At 39.6% G+C, this 23,218-nt stretch overlaps 1 protein-coding gene across 12 annotated transcripts; it reads left to right on the plus strand.

Annotated features, from left to right (window-relative positions):
* The first annotated feature begins 937 nt into the window (after positions 1–937).
* CCNJ (cyclin J) lies at positions 938–17,962 on the plus strand. Of its 12 annotated transcripts, none has more exons than XM_086378894.1 (6): positions 938–1,079; positions 2,094–2,203; positions 7,226–7,436; positions 14,909–15,208; positions 15,296–15,455; positions 16,089–17,962. In XM_086378894.1, the coding sequence occupies exons 2-6, from the start codon at positions 2,135–2,137 to the stop codon at positions 16,498–16,500; spliced, it is 1,152 nt and encodes a 383-aa protein (XP_086235020.1). In that variant the 5' UTR covers positions 938–1,079; positions 2,094–2,134; the 3' UTR covers positions 16,501–17,962. The 12 variants fall into 12 exon arrangements, with proteins under 12 accessions (XP_086235020.1, XP_086235024.1, XP_086235017.1 ...); XM_086378898.1 differs by having other exon boundaries at positions 968–1,079; positions 15,329–15,455; XM_086378891.1 differs by lacking the exon at positions 938–1,079 and adding an exon at positions 1,277–1,446.
* The last annotated feature ends 5,256 nt before the right edge of the window (positions 17,963–23,218 follow it).

Here is a 23,218-nt window from a genome sequence, read left to right on the forward strand (position 1 = left end):
TCTTGTCATTGGTTCCTGTAGCCTGTGTCACATGGCTTACATATTGCACCTATTTGTAGCTGTTCTTTAAGTATCTGAAGATGTTACTGTGATAGCTAAAACTCAGATTCATGCAACATACATTTCTCACTTAATTGTAGATCTTCATCATGTATCTTCCGGGGCAAAGGATTCTAAGAAAAAGAATTAAGGCTTCATGATCTATTTTTTAATATTTAAAGAGGTTGATGAACATGTTCAGAAGTGAGGATCACGGTCCTGGGCTGACCATCTACTTCTGGTCTGATATTCCACTAAACAGATTAAAGCACAATTGACTAGATTTTTTTCTAATCACATTTCGGGGCTTATATCGTTTTATCTGATGTTGGAGTGTTTTCATAGTTGTGTTGTTTTCCTGATTTACCACCACAGATGGTTAATTACATCCACTACAGACTCGACAAGCCAGGTTATTAAAGGTAATCTTGGGCTGAGTCGCTCAGTCGTGTCCGACTCTTTGAGACCCCATGGACTGCAGCCTTCCAGACTCCTCTGTCCATGGGGATTCTCTAGGCAACGATACTGGAGTGGGTGGCCATGCCTTCCTCCATGGGATCTTCCCAACTCAGGTCTCCCGCATTGCAGGCAGATTCTTTACGGACTGAGCCACCAATCTTAACTCCTTTCATTTAAAGCTTTGGGAATTTCTAAAGCAAAGGAAATAAGGCGGGGGAAGAAATTACTTGGGTTTCTAGAAGAAGGGATAAGTTTTGATGTGGAATCTAAGAGGCAGAGAAAGCATTTTAGGGGTTTCGGAAACGGGTAAAGCACATATGGAGGGACTGATAAGCCTACTGAGCAGCCCCCTCAGAGATATGGGTCTGTTGTAACGTGAGATGAGGCCGAATCAATCCTTGCCGACAGGGTTTTAAACGCCAAACTGAGGCATCGGAACTTTCCTCCTCCGCCTGGGGAGCAAGCGGAGGTTCTCAGCAGGTGAGAAGCATGACCGGATTGGCCAACGGATGGATGATCCGCATTATAATTTCTCCGGCGCGCTCTTCCGACCTTTGCCCGCAGCGCAGGCCGGCTTCGCGGTAGGTGGTGTTGGGGCTCTCCGGTAAAGCGAACCGCAGGGCCAGCCGGAGATGCTGCCCGGTCCGGCTGGGGCCCCCAAGCCACTGCCGGGCGCTGCACCTGGGCCCGGCCCGGCCGCCGATTGGACGACTCCGGGTGACCCGGCTGTATCGCGAGACGAGATTGGCAGCGGCGGGTCCGCATGTGCCCCCGCGCTGGCTTTGTACGCGGAGCCGCCTGCCGGTCCTTTAACAATGGGCGGCGCGAGCGCCCTGGCGCTGGGTCGGAGCTGAGGCCGGCGCTTTGCTGCCGACTGTCCGCAGCATGAGCGGGGTCGGCGTTCCCCGCATGTCGGCGGGGCTGGGCCTGTGAGGGCCGCGGTTCCGGGTAAGGGAGGCCGCCGTGGGAACCGGCAGGCCTGGGTTGGTGGCGGGGCACTGGAGCCGCCCGGCCCGGCCTTTTGTTCGCCTTTCTGGGGCCGCGCGATCCCGTGCGCTCCTCCGGATGAGGAGGCGGGGGCTTGGGTGCGCGCTGGGCCCGGCCTGGCCGCGGGGAGGCTACGGAGGAGGAGCGCGCGCCCGATCTTCTGCAGCGGGCACCCGGAGCGGGGCTGGCGTTCGTCTTCGGGCTTCTCGGCGGGAGGTTTTTACCTCAAGGGGTCTGTGAGTGCTGTCAAATCTGCGCTTCTCGGGGCTGAAGAATTCGAACCCGGGGCGCGGGGAGTCCGGGCCTCCGGTCTAGCTTTTCCGAGTACGCGCCCGGGTTCGCGCCTAGGGAACTCGGGCCCCAGTTGGTCCCCTTTTGCCTGGCACCCGGTCCGGCAGTTCATCAAACAAGCTGGCTCCTCCTGACCGGGTAGCTTGGGCCTTCCGTGAGGCGTCAGGGAGTTGGTTTGGTCGGTGCTGGTTTTCGGACGAGTCAGGTGAAGATGAACAGTCACCCTGGGTGGCCTGAGGTCACACCCCTCGGGCGGGGGGCGCGGAGGGGCGCGTGGAGGGAGCTGGCAGTGACCGCGTCTGGGGTGTGTCTTACAGACTGAAGTTGCCTCGTCTGGCCAGGCACGCCGCCGGGTCCCATGGAGCTGGAGGCGCAGTGGTGGCGGGGACAGCTGGCTGCCGACATCCATCAAGCTCTTCGGTACAAGGTAACCGCTACGCCCCGACCTTTCGGTTCGGTGCCTCAATGCCAGTTAGTGTGAATCTCGGCTCCCTGGAAAGCCTGGTCAGGGTCTTTAACCTCTAGTTTCCAAATCAGAAAAGGCGAGTTTGCTTATTTGCTCGAGGTTAATTAACTTCTTGGCTTCTTCCCTGGGGTGTATCAGAAGAACCTGAAACTTGAATGAGGAGGTGGGTGGGGCGTGGTAGTTGAGAGAGGGAAGATGTGAAGGGACAGTCTGATGTTCTTGTTCCCAGGTGGAACATGGATTTGATATTGTATTTTGAAAGATATGTGTGCTGGCTTTTTATTGGGCAGAGCAACCCTGCTTTCTTCTATGGCTGCTGTTGCATGCAGCTGTCTGTTATGTCACATTTGTACAAAAGTAAATCCCCCAGCCTTTCCACTAACTTGCTGTGAAACTTTGGACAAGTTACTTCATTTTCTGATTCCCAATTTCCTTATCTGTAAAATGATTAATAATAGAACGTGCTCTTTGGAACAACTGTGAAGATTAAAATGAGGTAATACTTCAGATGTGCTCAGAACAGTGATTGGCAGATAGTACGCACTAAGAAAGTGATAATTTTGTTATTTTCTTCCCTTGAAACCCCAAGACTTGGGGGGTGTTCACAAAACCTTAAGATAGGAGTTAGCTGCTCTTTCAGCTCATATCAAACAGGAGGAGTAGACCTAGTGTATTTAAAAGATATTGGGGGAAAAATACACCTTTCTGGCACAATGCAAAGTTTGTTTATTGTTGCTGTCATATCTGTTTAACATGTCACCTCCGAGTCTTTTATAACTTTAGTAGAAGAGAGCCCAGATCCAAAATTAACTCTAACTTGACTTAATTTCACTGTGAAATTAAATAGAACCAATGTGAAATAGAAAGAACCATTATTATGTATAGAAAATTGGAAAGAAGCAAAACAGCTGACTCTTTAATAAAAAGGCTGCTGACTGTTGGAGTTTAGAGGTCCTAGGATGACAAAGAACTTGTATCTTGATTTTTTTTTTTTTTTTAAAGAAAAACAGGTTAAATAGATTAGAAAACCTAATTCTGACTTAAACTATTACAATTGTACCCTTTTCTAAAGTTTGAGATTTCTAAACGCTGGTTGTTAATTCTGACATTCAAGTCTCTTAGACACACTAAATACACCTCAGCTCCCTAATTGTACCATAGAAAAGTCTCAAGTATGGAATGGTTCTCTGGAATGTTAAGAGAGTTGCAGGTTTTCCACCTTGAAAATTGTTCAAATACTTTTGATTTTTTTGTTGTTGTTGTTGTTTTTTATTTAGATAGTATCTTTCAGTTTTAAATGGTCCTGTTTTCTAAGTGTCAGTTCTTTATTTCTCTGGTATGTGGTGAAATTAATATCTGATGTTTAATGATACATATGTTTTTTAATGACATGAAACTTAAGATTTTTCATGGTGATTTCCATGGTTTTTGATTCTTATATTTTATGTGTAATTTTAATCCTGGGTGATTATCTGAATTAATTTTATTAGCTGAAGTTGGAAGTGCATTTTTTTTCCAGCAGATTTATTGATGTTTTTGTTTATTGGTCTCTGGATGCAAGGAATAAGACACAACCTGTACTAAACTTATGTACAAACTATCAGAGGACGAGCTAGAACAGGGCCTGAAAGAATGCCACTGAAAGTTGTGTTGGGCCACCTGCCGCCTGCGACTGTGGGTTGTTTTTATTTTATCTTTAAGCATTGTGTAAGCCACATTCTTGTGATTTGACACAATGGCCACACTTGGTAAAGAATTTGTTAATCAGTAAAACTTGAACCTGTGGAACTGGAGAGACCACTCTTTGTAGTACACTAAAGTCAAGGAAAATTAAAATGGACTTTTCTCACAGAGAATACATGTCAATTCCAGGCTACTAATTAGGTTATTTAGTTGGGTAGTCATATGCTTATTTATTCAACATATTTGTATGCCTACAGTGTACAAGGTGCTGTCAGCATTAAAATGGTAAAATGAGATAGACATGATCCTTGCCTTTAAGTAGTCTAATTTCATCTGAATTTAGGTCTTCCGTTGGACAGTTGCCATTTAGGCACAGTGGAAGGTGTTCTGTTTAGACCCACGGTTTGTGGAGGAATAATTGGTGTGACCAGCATTGAATCTACTAGGGAAAAGGAAAAATTACAGCAAATGAAAATCCTCTTCAACCCCAAATGCCAGCTATACTGTTTCCATTAAATACAATCACTTTTTCCTCAACAAAGCAGCTGTCCTCTAATACCCTGTGTCTTCTCTTTCTTCTCATTGTTTGTCTATGTATACTAGTGTCTTAGGATGCTTGGGGAAGTATTTTTAGGAGCCTTTATGACAGATAGAAACGATGCTAACTTTGTGAGAAGCATCAAGACAGTATCCCACAGAGTTGTGAGTATTCCTTCTATGCCTTAATTTTCATCCTGGCTGGATAGTTAACCCATTCTGGGAACGGGATGGCATTTAGGGTGGTGAGCTAACAAGGACCTGTGATTGGAGATGGAGATGACAGATTTAGATCTTTCTGTGCTTTGGTCCTGTGGGATCCTGAGAAGCAGACAGGAATAAAAGTGTCAATTGTAGGGAATGAGGAATAGACATTAGAAAAAACTCATAAGCTGAAAGAAGCGTAGGTCATTTTCTCATGTGTGTAACTGCACTACATGGACAAAGAACTAAATCTGACAGCCGTGTGATTAGCCCATGTCCTTTACCATTTGCAATAATATAAAGAGAGTGTATTGGATACACTGGTAAAAATCTCCTAGTGGTGCCCTTCAAGTTCTTGCTTTTGTCTTCTTTTAGCCAAGTTAACGTAGTTAAAGTCCACCAGTGTCTTCAGCTACGTTCCCCTGTGCATCTGGCAAAACTGTGGTTTCATTACCACAACTAGGGTAGTATTGACATTCATACAGTCAAGATCGAAAACATTTTCTGTACGTTTATCACCACAAAGATCTTTCATCTTATCCTTTTATAGGCACAGCCTCTTTCCTCCCATCGTCATTCTCCCTTAACCTCTGGCAACCACTCATCTGTTCTTTATTTTTATAATTTTGTCATTGCAGGACTGTTACACAAGTGGAATTATGTACTACATGATTTGGGGGGATTCATTTTACCCACTCAGAATAATTCCCTGGAGATCCATCCAGGTTTTTGACATTAAGCTCTTTTATTCCACCCTTTTGCTACTAAAAACAGTGCTGTAATCCTCCTTATATGTAGGATAAATTCCTAGACCTGGTGTTGTTACGTTAAAGGGTATCTGCAGTCTGCATTTTCAAAACTGTATATTATCTAATTGCCCTTCAGAAGGTTATATGAGTTTTCAACCTGACAACTCAGTAATACATGAGTTTCTGTATCCACTCTTGATAACATAAGTGAAAATTAATGAAATATAAAAAAATAATTGAAAAAACTATATAGTCATCCCTCAGTATCCACAGGAATTGGTTCCAGGATCCCTGTAAATACTGAAATTTGAGGATGCTCAAGTCCCTTATGTAAAGTGTAGTAGTGTTTACATATATCACATATATCCTACACACATCCTCTTGTATGTTTTAGATCATCTCCAGATGATTTAATCATCCATGTTGCAGCATATATCAGAATTTCATTTCTTTTTAGGGCTGAATAGTGTTCCATTGTATGTATATACTACATTTTGTTTATCAGTTCATCTGTTGATGAACACCGGAGTTGTTTGTTTCCACTTTTTGGCTCTTGTGGATAATGCTGCTCTGAACATGGTTGTACAAATATCTGTTTGAGTCCCCACTTTAACTTCTTTTGGATATATATCTAAAGGTGAAATTGCTGGATCATGGTAATTGTACATTCATTTTTGGGGGGAATTGCAATCCTGTTGTTCACAGTGGCTACACAACTTTATATTCCTACCACTACACAAGGGTTCCAGTTACTCTACATCTTTGTCAATACTTGTTAGTTTCTGTTTTCTCCATTTTCTTTTGGGGGGATTTTTTTTTTACAGTAGCAATCCTAATTGGTATGAAATGGTATCTCATAATGGTTTTGATTTGCATTTTCCTGATCATTAGTGATTTTGGTCATCATTATAGGTGCTTATTGGCCATTTGTACATCTTCTTTGGAGAAATGTTTAGTCAAGTCCTTTGCTCGTTTTTCACTCTAGGTGTTTTGCATTTTGTTGAGTTGTATGTATAAGAGTTCTTTATGATCTGGATATCAACACTTTACCAGATATATGATTTGCAAATATTTTCTCCCATTCTGTGGGTTGCTTTTTCACTCTGATGAAAGTGTCCTTTGATGCATAAAAGTTGTTTTTTGGATGAAGTCTTACCTTTTTTTTTGGCCTGTGCTTTTAGGATCATATCCATGTTACTTCCTTCTATTGTAATACCTGTTGGGTTTACTGTGGCATTGTGCTGAGCTCATAAATTGAATTTAGAACCCTTTCATCTTTCTGGAAATTCTTTAATAGTATAGAAATATTCTTATTTTTAAAAAATGAGAAACCAGATTAGAAGATACTAGTAGATCTTCAACATTCCTACAAGTATAACACAATATGTATTATACTAGAAGCATGTCCATTTATTCATTACCTTCTAACTAAAAGCTTTGAGCATCTTTAGGGGATATGTATGTATGGTTTGATTAGTATTTTGGTAATGATGTTTTTTCTGAAAACACGTGGTAGGGAAAACAGGATTCCATTATTAAAAATCTTGCTAATATACATCTATTCCATAATGTTAGAAATACCTATAACTGGTAATGTCAGATGTGGTTAAGAATAGGAGAAACGTTTAGTTCTTAATTTTAAATGCCATTCATTATCCTTCCACTCAGCTTTTTCATTTTTGTGTTTTACTCAAGAAAAGTGTTTTAGGCAATGGTAACACTAGTATATTGGGGGGAAAGTGTCATCTTTGCTTTGGGGGGATAATTCTTCTAACAGCCTATATTAGACTAAATGTTGTTCTTGATTTAGGAGCTGAAGTTGCCTTCCTACAAAGGCCAGTCCCCTCAACTAAGTCTCAGAAGATATTTTGCTGACTTGATTGCCATTGTGAGCAATCGTTTCACACTCTGCCCTTCTGCCCGACATCTTGCTGTCTATTTGCTGGACCTGTTTATGGATCGTTATGACATCTCTATCCAGCAGCTGCATTTAGTTGCACTTTCCTGTCTGCTTCTAGCAAGTAAGTACGAGTACAATCTACATGACTGGAAAATTCTAGTTTATAATTAAATAGATTTACGTAGAACTCGGTAAAATACCACCAAATTCCTTTCATTCTAGTTTACTAGTATTGGAAAGTTTATGTTGAAAGTGCTTTTTGGCATGGCAGTTCTTAACCAGACATATTAAAAAGTGGCTCTGAAATCTTTCAAAAACATGTGTACCTGAGCCCTACATCCTGAAGATTCTGATACAGATGTCTGGGTCATTCTGGATCTACTGACTCAGAATCTGCATCATGGGACCTGGATATTTTTTAACTTCTTAAAAATTTTAAAGGTGATTCTCATGTATCTTTCCAGTTGGGAACAATTGCCTTAAAGCAGTGGTTCTCAACCAAGAGCAGTTGTGTCCCACTGGGGGATATTTGGCAATATGTGGAGACAGTTTGGGTTGTCATTACAACCGGGGAGGAAGCTAAACATCTGCAGTGCACAGGGCAGCCCACACAACAAAGAATGATCTAGCCAAAATGTCAGTGGAGCTTCGGTTGAAAAACTCTGATAGGTATCATAGTCTTGTGTTGTTAGAATACCTTCTGCTGACTAAGTGGTGATTTAGATTAATGAACGGAAGGTTCACATGCAGTAGCTACACATGTGAAAACACTTGCTCTTACAGTAGGCAGAACTGCATAGTAAGGGTAGGGGAGAATCTGTTAATGGGCCTTCTGGTGCCTCTTTCTCCTAACATCTTCCTGTGACATATTTCATTGTTTGTTAGTATCTTGACTGAAGAGAAAGAGGGTGAGTAAAAGCATTGAAACTGAAGTTTTCTTCTCTTAGTATTCTGAAAAGATGGTATTTGTTACTGAAGTTGAATCCATTATGTAGTGTTTTTTGTTTTTAATTATTCATGTCATTACAGTGGAAACTTAAGTCCCACTTAAAGTGACATGTAGAAATACCGACTGCCTTCACCTCTAACTCCCACTTGAGGATTTAGGATCCAGTGTGACTGCTATCTAAGAAACATTCCTTCTCTACCCTACCACCAGAATTCTTTCTAAAACACCTTTGCATTTGACTGCAAATAAACCTAAAACCAAATGCAGGCCTGTGTGGTATCATTTATGATACTAGTCTTTTCTGCTTTTCTTTTCCTGTCCTTATTTTTTCTCTGATGACTTCAGCTCCCTATTTTATCTCCTGGAAGGTCTTTTTGTAAACTATTTCAAATCTTTTGTGGACCAGGTTGAATATATATAAATACAGCCCAGTGATGACTTTCCACTACCTGTAGGTTAAGGTAGAAACTCCTTAATGTAACATTCAGAACCGTTCATCTGGACCCAGCCATCGTACTAGACTTTTCTTTCAACTCTGTCCCCATGTAACTTGAGTCAAATTCTTACCAGAATGATATATTTCCTGAGTATCTTTCTCCTTTAATCTGCTGTCCTCTAAGATCTATTCATATCACCTGCTCCTCTTGCCACCATCCAGAAAGCCAGAGGTAATGTTTGTACATTTATTATTAACCTTTAATTTAACCTTTAATTAAGGTTTTATCCTCATAAGCAATCATGTGTACAGTTCTGTGTTTCATCACTATGATGATTTGTGATTTAGTAGTTTGCATAGGGTTGGAAAAACTCATACTTGGCATACCAAAAATGTGTGAGAATCTACATGGAATGGCTTCCCAATATCCTGTACAATATTAGTTTATTATAGGATCAGTTATAGTTGAGAGACACAGGAAATCAAACATGCAAGTTAGGTTATTTTAAAATCTTGGGATCAGTAATGGAAAATTTTTTGCCTGCTGTGGCCATCACTGTCCTTCAATCACTACCAAGCCCTACCTGGTCTGTGCCTATGGATTGTGAAATTATGAATGATGGATAGTCAGTTCATGGACTGACTTATATTTGTGACTAAAATTTACTAGTACCTTACAAAATGACTTGGGGATTATAAACTAGATATTTATAAACTACATATTACTATCAGAGTTCACCAGGGTCTCTAGTTGAATAATCTAATAAGAACTCTGGCCACCATGCAGAGCTTGGCATTGGTACCAGGTTTCTGCAGTTTCTACAATTTGGGGAAAGGATCTTCTATTTATGCACCACCTTAGGTTGATTGGAATGGTATTTTCAGTTCTTTCTAAATTTTCTGTAACTGTCAGTTTAAGGTCGTGATCAGTTTATTTTACTGAAGATTATTTGACTTAATCTGTGGTACTGTATAGTTACTTTTGACTCATTTTCTAGGAACTAGGCTCTAGGATTTGTGTTTACTGAGTTCAGATGAGAATTGTTTACTACCTATTTCTAAAAGAGTCAGATACCTCCTCCCTTTGTTTGACTGACCCCACCCTATTGTCTCGGAGAGAGAATTGCTTTTACATTGTTGTTCTTCCACTGGAGAGTGGGAAAATGTGAGATAGGTGCCCCTCAGGGTGTCAGCTCCTCCCAAGTAGTCACTGGTCAAACGGAGGTCAAGCTGTCAGCTCTTCAATGGGGTAAGGAATCAAAGAGGCTGGCCCTTAGTAGCCCACTGAAATCTCTTCTTCCAGTTCGTGAAGTCTAACTTTACTCCAACAGAAATGCTTAGGATGCTTATATATGACGTATGTTTTAAATTTGTGGAGTTCTTTCTACTGTTTCTTACATTCTTATACTATATCTTCTTATATTTGAATTCCAGTGTCAAGTCTCCAGTTAGTTATCATAAACTTTACTCAAACGTTGCTTCTCTTGTCTCAGAATGATTAGACTCTGAATGTCCCCCACCCCCAGCTGCTCCCTGCTTTGGGATGGGCAGCCTGTTGTATAAAAGTGAAGAACAACTTACAGCTGACAGGACTCAGCGACAGCTGTATTTTAGTTATTAAATAGGTTGGAAGGCTGTGGTACTTTGGTTAAAAATGGAGCACAGCTTGTACGTTTCAGGTACTAATGCATATCCAGCTGCTTGGATGTACACTATTAGAGGTAGGAAGAAAGGGCCTACAAGCTGGAGAGTGGGATGTAGTATTTTTACAGCAGGGATTATGGGAAATCTATCAGATCAGATCAGTCGCTCAGTCATGTCCGACTCTTGCAACCCCATGAATTGCAGCACGCCAGGCCTCCCTATCCATCACCAACTCCTGGAGTTCACTGAGACTCACGTCCATCGAGTCAGTGATGCCATCCAGCCATCTCATCCTCTGTCATCCCCTTCTCCTCCTGCCCCCAATCCCTCCCAGCATCAGAGTCTTTTCCAATGAGTCAGCCCTTCGCATGAGGTGGCCAAAGTACTGGAGTTTCAGCTTTAGCATCATTCCTTCCAAAGAAATCCCAGGGCTGATCTCCTTCAGAATGGACTGGTTGGATCTCCTTGCAGTCCAAGGGACTCTCAAGAGTCTTCTCCAACACCACCGTTCAAAAGCATCAATTCTTTGGCGCTCAGCCTTCTTCACAGTCCAACTCTCACATCCATACATGACCACAGGAAAAACCATAGCCTTGACTAGACGAACCTTTGTTGGCAAAGTAATGTCTCTGCTTTTGAATATGCTATCTAGGTTGGTCATAACTTTCCTTCCCAGGAGTAAGCGTCTTTTAATTTCATGGCTGCAATCACCATCTGCAGTGATTTTGGAGCCCAGAAAAATAAAGTCTGACACTGTTTCCACTGTTTCCCCATCTATTTCCCATGAAGTGATGGGACCGGATGCCACGATCTTCATTTTCTGAATGTTGAACTTTAAGCCAACTTCCAGAAAAGACTGATTTGTCCTGAGAAGTTCTTAAGCTCTTAACTCCTTGACACGTAATACCCTGGTTCCCTTGGCTTCTGTGATCAGTACTGAACTTGTAGAGAGCATGGAAGTGGTCTTAAACATGAGACTTTTGATAATCTGCTCAAGGTATTGTGTGTGCTTAGTTGCTCAGTCATGTCCAACTCTTTGTGAGCCCATGGACTGCAGCATGCCAGGCTCCTCTGTCCATGGGGGTTCTCCAGGAAAGAATACTGGAGTGGGTTTCCATGCCTTCCTCTAGGGGATCTTCCCAACCCAGGGATCAAACCCAGGTCTTCTGCATTGCAGGCGGATTCTTTACCATCTGAGCCACCAGGAAGCCTGTTCAAGGTTTTGTGTAACTAAGAAAAGATCTTAAAGTCAAGACGAAGTCAAAAGAGAGATTATAGGCTTTTAATAGCAAAGATTTGTGACAAGTGCTTGTTTCTTCTTGCTCACCAGTACTGGGTTGACAAAGCTTTTTACTATTTGATAGGTGAAAAACTGTATGTCACAGTTGATTCTATTTATATATCGATTTTTAGTGAGAATAGAACCTTTTTTTTTCCCCCCTCTATGAATTCTGTCTTCTGGTTCCTTATCCATTTTTTTTCTTATTAGACTGGTAGTCTTATAAATTTGTGAGAATTCCTAGTAAATATGAAGGATGACTTTTTTCTCCTTAGTAATAAAAGACAAAATGTGGGTTGGCAGAGATCACAGTGACATCTATCTGATCCATGCCCTACTGCCACATACCTGCCATTCCCTCCTGACTTTGAATATGTGCTGGTTTCCATGGCAGATCTGAGCATTTCCTATAAAGGAAAGACAACCTGATGTTTTGTTTCTGGGGCTTCTGATTCTTTATTTTCTGGGAAGCAGATGTGAATTTCCTGTGCCCTTATTTCCTGTTTGGGACCTTTATCAATATAATCACATGGCTTCTGGTATTTCCTTTCAATTGAAGAAAACTGATCTTTGTGATCTGTATGTGGTATTATGGATAAGTAGATTTAAAATAGTCATGCACATAGCATTCAGCACGATAAAAACTGTATATGAATGCAGGTACTCGTGACATTGTCTCACATTTTGAATTCCTTTAACATCCATGTATCTGAGTATATTACTATATATAATGAAAAGTTTCCCCCAAAAACTAAACCTCAATTTAAATATCAAGTATGGTTATTTATGCAGTATGCAGGTTATTTTTAACTCTGCAAATCAAGATGCAAAGACCTTCATACTTTTAATAGCCAAGTACTTTATAAATATGGAAACCCCATGGATCCTTAATAATATAGAAGCCTGTCTATTCTAGGGGTCCTCATTTGCTTTGGTCTGGAAGCAGATTTGGGAATTCAAGCATAAATCTTCCATTTTTGGTTTGACTCAACTTAATTGACCTTAAATGAATTGGCCAGCCTTGCTAACTTGGTTTCTTGAGCTGTGAAATTGGTCGTATACATTTTTGTTTTCTGTGTTGAAAGGTTCAAGGAGATAATATGAAACATTTTCTTGATCCTTGAATTAAACAGTGAATTGTGGTATATTAATTTCTCAAAGGAGCTTTAAACTCATTAACTTTTACAGCATTCTTTTGAAGTTCAATGCCAGTATTGCTGCTGCTACACAAATAGAGTACTTTGAAAGCCTTAATGATTCATCCAGAGGGATTGAACTAAATTCCTAAGTCATTCTCCTTCTGAAGAATTCCACTCTGTTATACAGAAAACAGTGGGTTCCACTCCTATATTTATGCAGTGATCATACTGGATGACTGTCATTAAGACCACTGTAGTGCTTTCAGGTCTGCTAATAAATGCCATTGGCAAAACTTGGGAAATTCATCTTTATGTGATTTGAACTGGGAAGCATTATCTAGATTATTGAAAAGTCTGAATTATGTAAGTTTTTTGGATTAACTCATACTTGCAGCAATATTAGGAGAAGGAAATGGCAACCCACTCCAGTATTCTTGCCTGGAGAATCCCAGGGATGGGGGAGCCTGATGGGCTGCCGTCTATGGGGTCGCACAGAGTCGGACACAACTGAAGCAACTTAGCAGCGGCAGCAGCAGCAATATTAAGAGTGGTTTAAATCTAACAAAGTTCAAAATTTCTGGAGTGGGAGTGAAATTTTAAACTCTTTGGACCTAGACTCTTAAAGTCATGAGCTTAGAGTTCCTGGCATAGGAGACAAACCTTCTACCCTAGTTCCCCCTCCCTAAGCCAAGACCAGGGTAGTTAGCAGTGTTTTTTCCCAACCCCTAAGGCTGGAGGACTTGAACAGACCTCTCTGACTCCAGTATACTGAGCATCTGGGCTGAGTGGTTCTGGCCACTACCATTTGTTGTCAGAACTTCAATGTATGGTTCTGAAAGAGAACCATTCCCAGTTTTAACAGGGAAACTGGTTTGATTTCTTCTGGTTTGGCAGTCTTTCTGGTCTTCTCCAAAAAATGTTTTTAAATGGATAAAATAAAATTGTAAGATTTCCAAAGTAAACAAATATATTGAAATAAATATCAAAATAGTAAAACAAAAATTTTATGTAGTAATATATAACATTCTAACAGCTATAATTATGAACAAGTGTAAAAACTATTGTGAGAAATTATAATAATTGCAGTATAATATGATGATTTTATACCTTACTATGAAAAAGAACATAAGGCTAGGAGGTGGAAGCCTTTAGTTTTAATTTCCCTTCTTCTTTGGACAGTCATGGAACAAAGACCCAACGAAACTTGAAGATAATTCTTTTGGTTCTATTGCTGCATTTGAAGAATCATAATAGTACTTGATACTTGAACTTTTCTCCAGCCATGACTTTTAGAAATACCTAAAATGAATAATTTATATATAGTAAAATACTTGAGGGAAATTAAAGTGCAAGATGATATGTAATCAGTAGAAAAATCATTCAGGGCTAGAGGGGGCATTCTGTTCCTCAGCTGTACATATGGATGAGTTTCATGAAAAGAAGTTAATGCCTTCAGATAACCAGGTTCAATATTTATGCCTATTCTGCCTTGAGTAAGGGGATATAAAAGTGGTATAAAGTATCTTCCACTTTTTTAAATAACAGACTTGGCTAGATTTTTGGTTTAATTCAGAAGAGGAGGATTAGGGGTTTTTTGTATAGTGGTAATGTTTGTGTTAGATGTTCACCTGTTTTTTTACTTTATTTATATCTCTCTGAGATTTTGCTGAAAATATGCTGAGATGAAACTCTTGAAGCTTAGCTGTTTTTTATTTCAGATAATTTTATGACATTAAATACTTGAAACTTTGTCCTAAAATAGTTTTTTTTACCAACTATCACCTGCCCTCATAAAGAAATTTCCTGAAAAGATTCAGCTGTTGAGATGAAAGTTATTTTTTCAGTGGCACATAGAACTGTTTTCCTTACACAATAGGACATAGATCAAAATGTTTATACATTCCTTTTTTTTTTTTTTTTAGGAGAGGGTAAAGGGTGTGGAACAGAGGCACTGGGAGAGAAAACATGAAGATTTGAGAACCATAGAGTTGTGGCACAGTTGTATCTACCCAGAGTAGGGAGAAAATGTCTTTGGATCTAAATCTTTGCACTAACATAGCAGATCCCATTTAAGTGACTAGACTTAACTTTAATCATTTGGCCTAATATTTTCTTTCTCTTGCTTTTATTTCCCTTTGCATATAAGGTAAATTTGAAGAAAAAGAAGATAGTGTGCCTAAGCTGGAGCAGCTCAACAGCCTGGGTTGTATGACTAATATGAATCTAGTATTAACAAAACAAAATTTGCTACATATGGAACTATTATTATTAGAAACCTTTCAGTGGAACCTTTGCCTTCCAACAGCTGCCCATTTCATTGAGTATTATCTCTCTGAAGCAGTACATGAAACAGATCTTCATGATGGCTGGCCAATGATTTGCTTGGAAAAAACTAAACTCTACATGGCCAAGTATGCAGATTACTTCCTGGAAGTATCCTTGCAAGGTGAGTTGTTGCAGATGCCAGTGAGTGACGTGTGAGCTTGTGACTTGTGTGTTCTGTTGCTTAAGTTCATTTTTGATGTCTCCACAGATTATGCCTTTCTAAATTATGCACCTTCTTTAGTAGCTGCAGCATGTGTGGCTTCTTCAAGGATTATACTTCGTCTCTCTCCAACGTGGCCTACAAGACTGCATCGTCTTACTGCTTACTCCTGGGATTTCTTAGTGCAGTGCATTGAACGGCTATTGATGTAAGCCTCTCTGTTCTTTTGTTTGTAATTTCTTATTAACATTCTTCATGTAAAAGGGGCCTTGGAAACAAGTTCTCAGAGGCTGAGAGCTTTTAGGATACTTGCTCTGACACGTTCCTGCTGCCATAAGCAAGCCCCTGGTGAGCAGTACTCAGTGGAGTACTGAGTGAAAGGGGAGTTTCTTTGGCTGTTATCCAGGTAGAGGCTGTCATTGCTAGTATGATTCTGGGTACATAATAAGGAAAGGAGCTGCTCTTGTGTGCGTCCACAACTGTGAGATCATCCAGGTAAATCTTGCTCCAGTCCCCATTTCCACATCTTTGGGGATATCCTGGTGGCCTCACAATTCAAAGAGGCAGTCATATTTAAGTGCTCATTGTGAACATAGCTGCCAAGCTGAAAAGAGCCCTCAAAGCCACTAGCAGCCAGTCCTCAAGGGTTATACCAAGGGAAGGAGCTTTCAGAAGGCTAAGGGTGAGTTCTGTTGTTGAAATTATGGTTGCACTGACTGCTACCTGGGCAGTGGGGCAGTCCAAGGAGCCAGCTGTTAAGGAGTTGGGGGTGTGTGTGACTTTCTAGCAGATTTTTCTCAAGTAACATTATTAACAAAATTCCTTTCTGTCTGTGTTGCAGCGCTCATGATAATGATGTGAAAGAAGCAAACAAACAGAGAGGACAGGCAGGACCTCAGCCAGCACAGCTAAGTGTGTTCCAGGCAGCCTCCCAGCCCTCTCGGGCAGTTCACTTTCAGCAGCCTCAGTATCTCCATCAGACTCACCAGTCCTCACTGCAGTATCGCCATCCTGTATCGGAACAACCAAGCTGTCAGCAGATTGTATCTACTACACACACCTCATCTTACACACTACCAACATGTCCTGCTGGCTTCCAAACTAGCGTTCAGGGCCTTGGGCATGTGCCAGCTGGTGTTGGGATGTCACTGGCAATACCGGTAGAAGTTAAACCCTGTCTGAATGTTTCTTACAACCGGAGTTACCAGATAAATGAACATTACCCTTGCATTACTCAATGCTTTGAAAGGTGATTTTATGTGAAGGTAAGACCTGACCCAGACTGTTTATGACTTGAAGCTCTGGGGCAAGCTTTTTGTAAAACTTCTCTTCAAAAGGAAAGGGATCCAAATTTCATCAGAACTCTTCAGATACCAGCACCAGGAAGACTGATTATCCCTTCCAACACACCGTGAATATCTGGGAGGACTAAGGTAACACTGCAAACACTTTAACAGTGTATATGTCAAATCCTGTTAAAACAAATTTCTATATGACACATTTTAAAGCCCCAAGTGATGGTCCAAATATTTCAAAAATATTCAACCCAACAGAAAATTTGGACAGACTCCAAATTTGCTGTTTCAAGATTTGACCTGTGGTGGCTCTGGGCCTAATGTTGGCTTATATGTCAGAGATTAATGTTTATCTGTGGACTTGCCAAACATTCTTTTTATGAAGGAAAGTTACAGTATTAATTTTTGAAGAGATCCTTTTTTAAGTCTCCAGTTTTGATTTATATTTTTGATCTGCATCTGCAAATGAACTTCTGACTAAGTTTCAACTCATGAATTTCTTTGCTATACCAGTCAGTGTGGTTAAAAAAAATTTTTTTTAGATATTCTAAATAACTCCTTATCACAGATAGTATAGGTATCTGGATTTATGTACTAAAATTAAGATTGGAGTAGATTTCTTAAAATCATGGTCATACGTTTTTCTTATTTTTCCCCTGTGGTCAACCTCAAGTCTTTAGAATTAAACACATTTAACTCAGGGAATTTGTACTACTTGGAAACACTTAACTGTAATGCAACATGCTTTGGGAATGTTATAGTATGACTACCTTAATAACATAGGTTAGTAGACTCCTGCTAGAGTGTGTTTTCAAATGAGAACATAATTGTAGCTTAGAATGAATGAAGTGGTGGTTCCTGTCATTCATAATACACATACAAGTTTTGCATTTCTCAGTGCAATCAATGATTTATACTCAGATTTGATATTATTCTAAAAAAGTTTTTTCAAGGGAAGGTGTAATTGTAAAATGTCAGTACTAGAATAAAGTCCCGTAAGTTTGTTTTGAGGTGGAATGTGGCCAGGGTAGTTCTCAGGTTGTGCTAGAGCAGCACTTTGTTACATGGAAGACAGGTTTTATAAGCAGCCTTTGAATCCAGCTAGTCAAGTGTAACGGAGAAGGCAATGGCAACCCACTCCAGTGTTCTTGCCTGGAGAATCCCAGGGACGGGGGAGCCTGGTGGGCTGCCGTCTATGGGGTCGCAGAGTCGGACATGAATGAAGCGACTTAGCAGCAGCAGCAGTTAGGTGTAAGTAGGCAAAGGTGACTTTCATTGGACTGGCCCCAGAACTGCCCTGGGACATTTCACTATATTGGTAATGAGTGAAAACAGCAATAGGTCATTACAGCAAGGGCAATTTGGGGGTAAAGAGTTTGGAGGAAATAAACTGCAAAAAGTAAAAAGAAAAAAAAAAAAACATTGTAATAACTGAAACTATATACATTGTGCTCTTATCTGTGGGAGAAGAGATTTGGTGGAGGGAAGCTTTCTGATAGAAAAATTAGTAAAGTGTGTCATTTTGTTTGTGTGGTTTTTTTTTTAAAGATAGCACTTGAATAGAAGGGAAACTGCATGGCAGGTATGTGACTGCCGTAATATGCATTGAAGACAAGCTTATTATAAAGATGTTATGGGTATGCAGCAGGAGTCTCAATAATCAAGCCAATGGCTTTTGTTAGGAAGGGAAGGGACTCATCACAGCAATGGATTGATCCAGATGGCTCCAGTAGGTGGATGTGGGTGGGTGGGTTCTGTCAGTGTGAGTTCTTACAGAACATCCTTTCCTTAAATGAAAGGTAACTTTTATCATTAGAGTACATAGGGCATGACATGGATTTATTAGTCTGGTAGATAAAATGAAAAACTACTCAGGTAAGAACACTCACTCGTGGCAGATTTTTCAAGCATGAAAATTGTTTTCTGAAAGTATCATCACTTTTCTCTTTACAGAAGGCTGCTTATTGGATTTTAGTAGTCCTTACCTCAAGAGAACTTGAATTATCTGGGGGAAAGTGGGTTCAAAAGAGAATATATCATTCACATTCAGAACCTAGCAACCTGGAGTCCAATTTTCAGTATTTTAACTACCTCAATAATACTATGAATGTAAGATATTGGGATAGAGATCCCAACTTGAAACAACAACTGGTGCCTATGGTAATTTAAATGTCTTGTCAAATGCTTTTACTGATTGGTTTAAATGTCATTCTTGTTATAGAAGAATATGCCTTTTTAAAAAGCCTGTAACACTTTCCCAGTTTATATTTTAAAAAGCTAAAGAACACTGGACTAATTTGGGTTGCGGGGGGGAGAGTAAAGTAAATAATTGGTTACTATTGCTGCATACCCAGGGTAGGGTGGGATGGGGTGGTTGGAGAAACCAGTACTATTTTTAAAACATTAGGTTTCAGTATAAATACAACTCACAACTGCTAGCTTTGGGGGGCTATGGGTGGGGGGCGTTGTGTGGGTTTTGTTTTGTTTAATTTATTAATTAGTCTTTAAAGCAGGTTTTTTGTTTTTTGAGATTACCGGACCATCATTAAATGTGTACTGTGAAGAAATTAATGATATGTATAAGGGGCTTTACCAAAGTCCACTAAATAAACACTACTCAAATATAGACTGCAAACCAAAATGTATCTGTTATGACATTAATTGCAAATAGCAAGTATGGTGCTAAAGTCCACACCAATGGAATTAGATGAGTGCTATGCACTTAATTTTAAAATAAAACTAGTTTTCGTTAAAGTGGTTTTGGTGTTTTGTTTTAAATATAAATTTGTATATTTGCAGCTTCATTAAATCATGTCATCATGTAAGTCAGACTTGGAATCATAATTACACTTAAGAAGTAAAAGCTATCCCAATGGAGAATATCACCATAGTGGTGGGAAACATTTGTCCATTCTTTATGTATTCCATACGGCAGAGACCAGAGCCCACAGAAGTGTATTTGATAGTACCTTTCTGGCCTTTTGAACTTAAAGTAGTTGTTAGTATGTTAGAATTGCAGTGTATAATTTGCAAAACAATAATGCAAGCTGCAGAAAATTTGAAGTCTGATTTCAAAAGTAGGAACGTGTAAAATGGCCAAAGGTGTGAGAAGGCACAGGGTTGACAGTGAGTGAGAATGGTCTGTTCAGTTAAGTATCATTACTACTTAATTCAACTTAAAATTTAACATAAAATTAATGAGTAAAATTTTTAGCAGAGTTAGGAATTCACATCCCTCTAGAGTATTTCTTTAATTTGTTCTATGTAATGTCACTTATTCTGGCACAGTGGCACGGTTTAGCAACAGTCAGTATACATTGTTTGTTTTCACATTGTTAATACACACACACATTGTTTTTTAAGGCTGAATTTAAGAAATGCAACAAGCATTCCAAATCGGGGCAGGTAGCTTTGCATTGAGGTGATTCTGAGTCCCATGTGATAAGTTTATATTCATCAATAACTCAGCTTACTAAGCCCTTAGTGATAGACTTATCTCCCTAGCCTCAAGCAGCTTACATTTAGCTTGCCACTTGAAGAATTAGAATGGTTTATCGTCCACAACTCAGTTTAAAATTATCTTGGTTAAGGGATCACTCAACTTGATTTTTAAAATCTCTTAGGGGAAAAAAAATAGTTAAAAGCATCAAAACCAGACTCCTGCTTCCTATGAGAAGGATACCTTCTACCCTATTCCTAACCCCACCACCCCTTTTTTAATTAAAAATTTTTATGACTCTTTAAGAGCAGTTTTGCGTTCACAGCAAAATTGAGAAGATAGAGAATTTCTTCCTGCCCCTACACATGCACAGTCTCCCCCATTATCAACATCCCCCCTAGAATGGTGTGTTTGTTACAAGTGATGAACCTACACTGAGACATAGTCACCCATTATGAACATTTTGGTTTACTTTGGGTGGTGCACATTTCTACTGTCACCACTGTAAATTTATGAAGGTGCAATGGCACACAGTTACAAATGCGTAACAGCATCTATTCCACCATGTAGTCTCACTACTCAAGTCTGCTCCACCCACTGGTTCTTCCTCATGCAATCCCCACCCCTTCCTTACCCCTAGGTAACCACTGATTTTTTTCTTGTTCCATACTTTGCATTTTCTAGAATGTCATAGTTGGGGTCATACAGTATGTGGCCTTTTCTTTCACTTAGTAATTATGTATTTAAGTTTCCTTCATGCCTTTTCATAGCTTGATAGTTCATTTTAGTGTTGAATAATATTCCACTGTCTGGGTGGATCACAGTTATTTATCCACTCACTTAAAAGGACATTGGGGTTGCTTCCAAGTTCAGAAATTATGAACAAAGCTGCTATATACATCCATGTGCAGGTTTTACTATAGACATAAGTTTTCAGCTCCAAGGCATGAAACTGCTGAATCTTAGGATACGAGTGTGTCTAGTTTGTAAGAAACTACCAAACTGTCTTCCAAAGTGCTCTAGCATTTTGTGTTCCCACCAGCAATGAATGACTTCTGCTCCACATCCTTGCCAGCATTTGGTGTTGTCAATGCTCCAAATTTTAGTCATTCTAATAGGTGGGGGTTAATTTGCATTTCCCTGATGACAATTGATGTGGGACATCATTTCATGTGCTTATCTGACAACTGTATAATCTTTAATGAAGTATCTGTTAAGGTCTTTAGCCCATCTTTAAGTCAGATTGTTTACTGTATATTTTGGGGAATAGTCCTTTATTAGATGTATTTTGCAAATATTTTCTCCCAGTCTGTGGCTTGTCTTCATAATCTCATGACATTGTTTTTTGCAGAGCAGACGTTTTTAATTTTAATGAAGTCTAGTTTATCAGTCTGTCATCACTTAGAGAATTACAGATGCTGAAAGGCTGGCTCAGAATTTGCTGGCAGTCCAGTGCTCTGGACTCTATGCTTCCAACACAGGTGGCCCGGGTTTGATCCCTGGTTAGGGAGCTAAAATTCCCACAGCCATGCAGCATGGCCAAAAAAAAAGCAGTTTGACTAAATAAATAGGTAATGGAGGATATTATAAAGTCAAGGTATTAGAAATGTAAATAACCATGGGAACAAAAATACAAACCTCACAGAAACCTACACACAAAAAACAAAGCAAGGAGTCTATAGTAAAATTCTTTAAAAGGTATAAATATGGAGAGTATAACTATGGCATAACTAAGACCAAATATATCAAACTAATAAATGTAAATGAGCTAAACTCAACTATTTAAAGAAAAAGAATTTCAGACTGAATCACAAAGCAAAACTCAAATCTATGCCATATAAAAGACCTACAACAACAAAGTGATTCACAAGGGTTGAAGATAGAAGGATGAGTAAAGAGGTAAAAACAACCAGCAACTTCTTAATAATAGATGTGGCTGGATTCAGGCCTAAATCAGCAGGAAATGGGGTGGAATGGCATTCTGTAATGCTAAAGGTTACAATTCAAAATAAAGGTGAACAGTTATGAACTCTGGATCAAATAACCTTGCAACAATATTAAATAAAATCTATAAAGGATATAAGGAAAAATAAAACACAGAGAGGAGAAAATTAATTCATCTTGGTCCATGAGAGATCAGTAATTTAAAAAACAAGAGAGAGAAAATCTTAACATATTGTGGTAGACTTAATTGACATATGGGCTTCTCTGGTTGCTCAGACAGTAAAGAATCTGCCTGCAGTGCAAGAGATGTGGGTTCGATCTCTGGGTCGGAAAGATCCCCTGGAGAAGGGAATGGCTACCACTCCAGTGTTCTTGCCTGGAGAATTCTATGGATAGAGGAGCCTGGGGAACTACAGTCCATGGGGTAGCAGAGTTGGACACAACTGAGCAACTTTCAGTTTTTCATTGACATATTAAGAAAGAAATGCCTTTTGAGAAGGGAAATGGTACAAACCTAGCATAACTAAGATGGACAGTATAACAAAGGACACTGACAGAGCCTGCACCCATGCCAACAGCAAAGTTCAGTCTTCTGAAGAGGCCTTAAACAACTGGAACCATTCTTTTTGACACATCAAAGTGCCTAAGGTCAGAATACCTTGACTGGTCTTTTTGTTGGCTGCCAGCTCATCTGCAGCTCACCCCCACCCCCAACTAAAAATCCATGGTTTCCAAACTATACAAGTTCTCATTTTTTCCTTTGCTAGATGAAACTGATTCATTACTGGTTTCTTGTGTGTACAATAGTGTACTAATAATTATCTATATCTAAGTTTTCTTTGATAATATTAAGCTCTAATGTGAACTTTTATGAAATTTAACTGTATTAATTAATCTATAAAGAAAACAATCAATTCCAAAAAGTAGAATTAAGATAGAAAACATAACTTTTCTCATGAAAGAGAAATGAACAAAATGTATATATAATAGGACCTCCCCCCAAATCTCAAACAATTCTTGGATTAAATAAGAAATCCAAACCAAAATTTCAGAGTATCTACATAATTGCTATCATGAAAATTCTAGAAACCAGGAACTCCAGAATAATGCCAGGAACTCCAGAATAATGCTAAAACAGTGCTCAGAAGAAGTTAACATCCAGCTGAAAAAGTATGAGATATAACAAGTAAACCAAACAAAAACAGAAGGAAAGAAGTAAAAGCAGAAATTAATGAATTACAAAAATGGAAAATAAACATATGCTTGCATGCATTGCAACCAGACTAAAGAAAA

This window comes from Bos grunniens, chromosome 26 (assembly GCF_055505025.1).
Source record: "Bos grunniens cultivar Pamir isolate PY7600 chromosome 26, Bosgru_T2T1.0, whole genome shotgun sequence".
NCBI classification, from domain to species: Eukaryota; Metazoa; Chordata; class Mammalia; order Artiodactyla; family Bovidae; genus Bos; species Bos grunniens.